Genomic DNA, 4,771 nt, shown 5'->3' on the forward strand with positions numbered 1-4,771 from the left:
AAAATAAACTTTTTAAAAGATAAATATCTAAAATAAATAAATAAATAAATAAATAAAAGACCGACATAATGACGTCCTCCAAACTTACATGCCTCACTTTATTTATCTTCCAAAAAAAATTAGTCACTTGGTTCTCCATAGATTCTTTATGTACTACTTTAATTATCTAAAATTGGTCTTAAAATTAATTTTTGAAATTTTGAATTTGTTATTAAATTAATCCTTCATAGATTCTTTTCGTCACTACTTTAGGGTTTCATTCTATACTTCTAAAAGCACTATATATTTTTTGTTACATTTTAAAGTACTGATTTGGTGGTAGACCTCCGTTCTATTTTTTCCCCCTATGATAATGAATATTGAAATGCATAACTATTATGGACACTAACGATAAATATCATGTATATTAAAATTTCATACAATTTTTCTATCCCAAAGAAAATTCATATAATTCCATATAGCAGAGAGAAAGTGAGAAGAAAGATTTTTTTTTGAAAATTATTTAAGACAAAGAAAAAGAAAAGAAATTTTTGATTTAGAAATTATCATTTCTCTCTCTTTTCTATCTAGCTACTTTCTTCTCAATTAAATAAAAAGAGTAAATTATACTCGCATCTCTTATTTAATGCACATTACATCCAAATCCCTTAATTGTTTAATGTACATTATATCCAAACTTCCTTCCTCCTAATCACCGTTTAATCATTTATTAGAAAGTATACGACGATGAAGATTTATGTTTAAAATACCCTCATCTTCTTTCTCACACTTATATCTCCTATATATTTTTTTTCAAATTGCACCTGAAAGATATGACACAATTTTCAACACTCTTCCTTTTTTTTCCCTCTAATTGGACATGAACCTACCTGGTTGGTACGCATGTGTTAACACATGTCCTCTTCCTCCTCCTCATTTTCTTTCTTCTTCTTCTTAGTTTAGTTTTTTTGATGCGTGTTGAGTCGTTTGATTTCTGTTTTGTTATTGGACGTGTTTCCAACAATGCCTAATGATTGAATATGGTCATTTACTTTAAATTTTAATGTTTTGCTCATGCATTTATGTTTTTAACTCCTTTCTTTGAAATATTTATTTTTGATGGTGAGGTGTTTGATATAATATTTCAATCAAGAGCTGCATCTTCTTGAAGTGTTAGTAATAATGAAGTAAAAGTCAAATATTAAAGGAAAACTGTTATTAGCTTAAGAAAAGTCCATTGATAAGTTCAATTGTTAATTTGTTATTGAGTATTTAACAAATATGTTAGGACAATTTCGTCTGTTCACATATTTTAATTGACATTAGTTAATGACGTTAATATAAGGAGTAAAAGTAATATAAAAAAAGAGGATTATCGAGTACAATTTGAAAAAAAAAAAAAGAAAGATGCGAGTGTAACAAAGATGTTAGAACAATTTCGTGCTCACATATTTCAATTCAAGTTAACTATGTTAACAAAAGGAGGGTAAAAATAGTATAAAAAAAATATTAGATACAATTTGAAAAAAAAAATACAGAAAAAAAAATACAAGTGTAATTCTTTCAATAAAAAATGTCGTTTTCTATATTTCTTTTTCTCTCATCTAAATAATATACCTTGAGTTGTTCTCATGCACTAATATATCATTAGTTAAGTATGAGAAATATAATGTATTTGAAAGAGTTGTAATTTTATTAAAAACACAAAACTATTCTAGGATGGATTTGTCTATTCTCAAAAGAAATTAAGAATAAATAATTCATTTAAATTACCTTCTGTATTGGAGAGAAATTATATTCTTTCAATAAATATATAACAAGAGTTTAATTTATATAAGTGTTAGTATAAAATATTTTTGACATGGACGTTTAATAAGATTTAATCATTTTACCCCATCATCATATTTGTTAATATGAAACAACAAATAAATAAATGTTTATCATACTTTTGTAAAAATATATCACCGATCCGGAACACGATGCAAGAATCAGTTAACCTAAAAATTTCAGTTTAACTAATAATTTCAAGTTCCACTTGAGCATAATTATTTCTATTGGAGAATAGCTATTATCTATATCAAAATTATTATTATTATTTAAATTTAAACTAAATTAACTGTTATTTTTATTTTAACTTAATTAATTAGAAATGTAATAAAATAAATTTATTTTATTTATTTAAATAATTATATAGAAAAATATTCACCTGTAGATTTTCAGAAATTAAAATTCCTAGTCATGATAAAAATTTTAAAAAATCATATATTTTCTTCATTTTAATTTTCAAATTAAATTTTATAGTAATTTCTCTTTATCATCACACACGACACAACAAGTGCTGTTCCTCTGCTTCATCCTTAAGACCAGAGCTGTGAGTCTCAGTTTCTTTTTCTTCTTCTGTTGTTTGTAAAACATGTTTTCTTCTCTTTTGTTCACCTGAGTGAAGGAAGACATAGGCATACCTTGTTGCTATTGCTGTTTATGTTGTAATTGTAATTGTAATTGTTATTGTTATTGGTGGTGATAGATTAGAATTTAGATGGAGCCTTCACTCCTACTTTCTTCACCTTCATCATCCACCCCTTTACCTTTCTTCATCTCAAACACACTTCTTTGCCATCCAAAACCCAAACTTTCTACCAAACTCAATTGCACCCTACAAAAGTCCCAAGTTTGGGGCACAAATTTGAGTTGGGTCCCATCACAATCACATCATGGAAGACCTAAATTGGATGCAGTGAGGCCCATAATAACAGCAGCGGTGAAGAGAAGGAAAGAGATTCCCTTCGACAACGTCATCCAGAGGGACAAGAAGCTCAAATTTGTGGTCAAGGTAAGGAACATTCTAGTGACTCAACCAGATAGGGTTATGTCACTTAAGACCCTTGGTAAGTTCAAAAGAGATTTGGGTCTTGATAAAAAGAGGAGACTTATTGCCGTGTTGAAGAAATTCCCAGCAGTGTTTCAGATTATGGAAGAAGGGGTTTACTCCCTCAAATTCAAAATGACCCCTGAAGCCGAAAGGCTCTATTTTGAGGAAATGAGGGTTAGGAATGAGATGGAAGAGTTGGTGGTTGTGAAGCTTAGGAAGTTGTTGATGATGTCACTCGAAAAACGGATTTTGTTGGAGAAAATTGCACATCTCAAGACCGATTTCGGTCTCCCACCAGAGTTTCGAGACACCGTTTGTCATAGGTATCCTCAGTACTTCAAAGTGGTTGCAACTCAGCGTGGTCCTGCTTTGGAGTTAACTCATTGGGACCCTGAGCTTGCAGTTTCGGCGGCTGAGCTAGCGGCAGAGGAGAATCGCATTAGGGAAGTGGAGGAGCAGAATTTGATCATAGACAGGCCTCCCAAGTTCAATAGGGTGAAGCTTCCCAAGGGTCTTAATCTTTCCAAGGGGGAGATGAGGAAGATTATGCAGTTCAGAGACTTGCCTTATATTTCGCCTTACTCGGATTTCTCAGGACTTAGGCCTGGGTCTAGGGAGAAGGAGAAGCATGCTTGTGGAGTTGTTCATGAGATTCTGAGCCTCACACTTGAGAAGCGAACGCTGGTTGATCACCTTACGCATTTTCGAGAGGAGTTCAGATTCTCTCAGCAGCTGAGGGGGATGCTGATAAGGCATCCTGATATGTTTTATGTCTCTCTTAAAGGAGATAGGGATTCTGTGTTTCTGAGGGAAGGCTACCAAGATTCTCAGTTGGTGGAGAAGGACCGGTTGTTGCTTATAAAGGAAAAGCTTCGTACTCTGGTTAATGTTCCACGGTTTCCCAAGGGACCTGCTCGCAGGATAGTTGAAGATAGCATGAGAGGAAGTGATAGCAGAGAAGATGAAAGTGGTGAAGAGGAAGAAGAATGGTTAGAAGATGTTGATAATTTAATGAATGATGATGGGTTTGATGACATTGATGATGGTGATGACTGGAGTGATGAAGAAGATGATGATTTGCCGCCAGATTTTGATGAGGATGCTGAACTTTTGGAGATGGGGCAAGGAAAGACTATTAAACAAGACTCGAGACAGAATGATGAAATGGTCCTTCTTCCTGTACTCCCTGATGGTCGTCCAAGAGAACAATGGTGATCTTCACAAAAGAAAGCATCTGGCTTCATATTTGATTTTGTACTGGCTGATTTGTGGTAGGTGCTTTACACAATGCTTGTTAAATTCAACTTCTTTATTTAGACTTGTTTGATCCTCTTTTGAAGGTTGTGATAATATTTGTATAGAAGGTTGAATTTTAATTGCAAGCTCTGCAGATTAACAAATTATTTTATAGTAACTGAAATACATTTCTTGGCCTTAGTTAAGAAGTTTCTCCCTGATTACTTTAGAATACTTTTGTACAAAATACCGTAATCAATGATCCCTCATCAAGATAGTTTACACCAGGCACATTTAACAGCATGCTCTTTAACTGCTCAGCCTAAATCTAGTTCTTTCAATTTAGCACAAGCAGGCAGGGTGCTTGCAATTGTAACAGAATTTGGCTCCTTAGGGAAACACAACTTGAAATGTATCCAAAGCATGAAAGCTGAAATCAAAGCAGTTCTTGAAAGTTACATATGCACAACAAAAATTACATTACTGGCTTGCCTTTGACTAGATTGAATTTGCTAACCTGTAAATGGCTTTCCAAATTGGAAGCAAAAACAATAAATTTTTAACAAATTACTGTAAGCTTAACTTCAAGCATACAGGCAAGCAAAGTACTGATTTCAACTTCTGTCTCTTTTAGGTCTTTTTAGTTGTTGTTTTTTGCCATTTCTTTCAAATCTGGTATCATTG

At 32.7% G+C, this 4,771-nt stretch overlaps 1 protein-coding gene across 1 annotated transcript; it reads left to right on the forward strand.

Moving 5' to 3' along the window:
* The first annotated feature begins 2,310 nt into the window (after positions 1-2,310).
* LOC100815794 (protein WHAT'S THIS FACTOR 1 homolog, chloroplastic) lies at positions 2,311-4,251 on the forward strand. Its single transcript, XM_003529006.5, has one exon. The coding sequence runs from the start codon at positions 2,519-2,521 to the stop codon at positions 4,064-4,066; it is 1,548 nt and encodes a 515-aa protein (XP_003529054.1). The 5' UTR covers positions 2,311-2,518; the 3' UTR covers positions 4,067-4,251.
* The last annotated feature ends 520 nt before the right edge of the window (positions 4,252-4,771 follow it).

Source organism: Glycine max, chromosome 7, assembly GCF_000004515.6.
Source record: "Glycine max cultivar Williams 82 chromosome 7, Glycine_max_v4.0, whole genome shotgun sequence".
NCBI classification, from domain to species: Eukaryota; Viridiplantae; Streptophyta; class Magnoliopsida; order Fabales; family Fabaceae; genus Glycine; species Glycine max.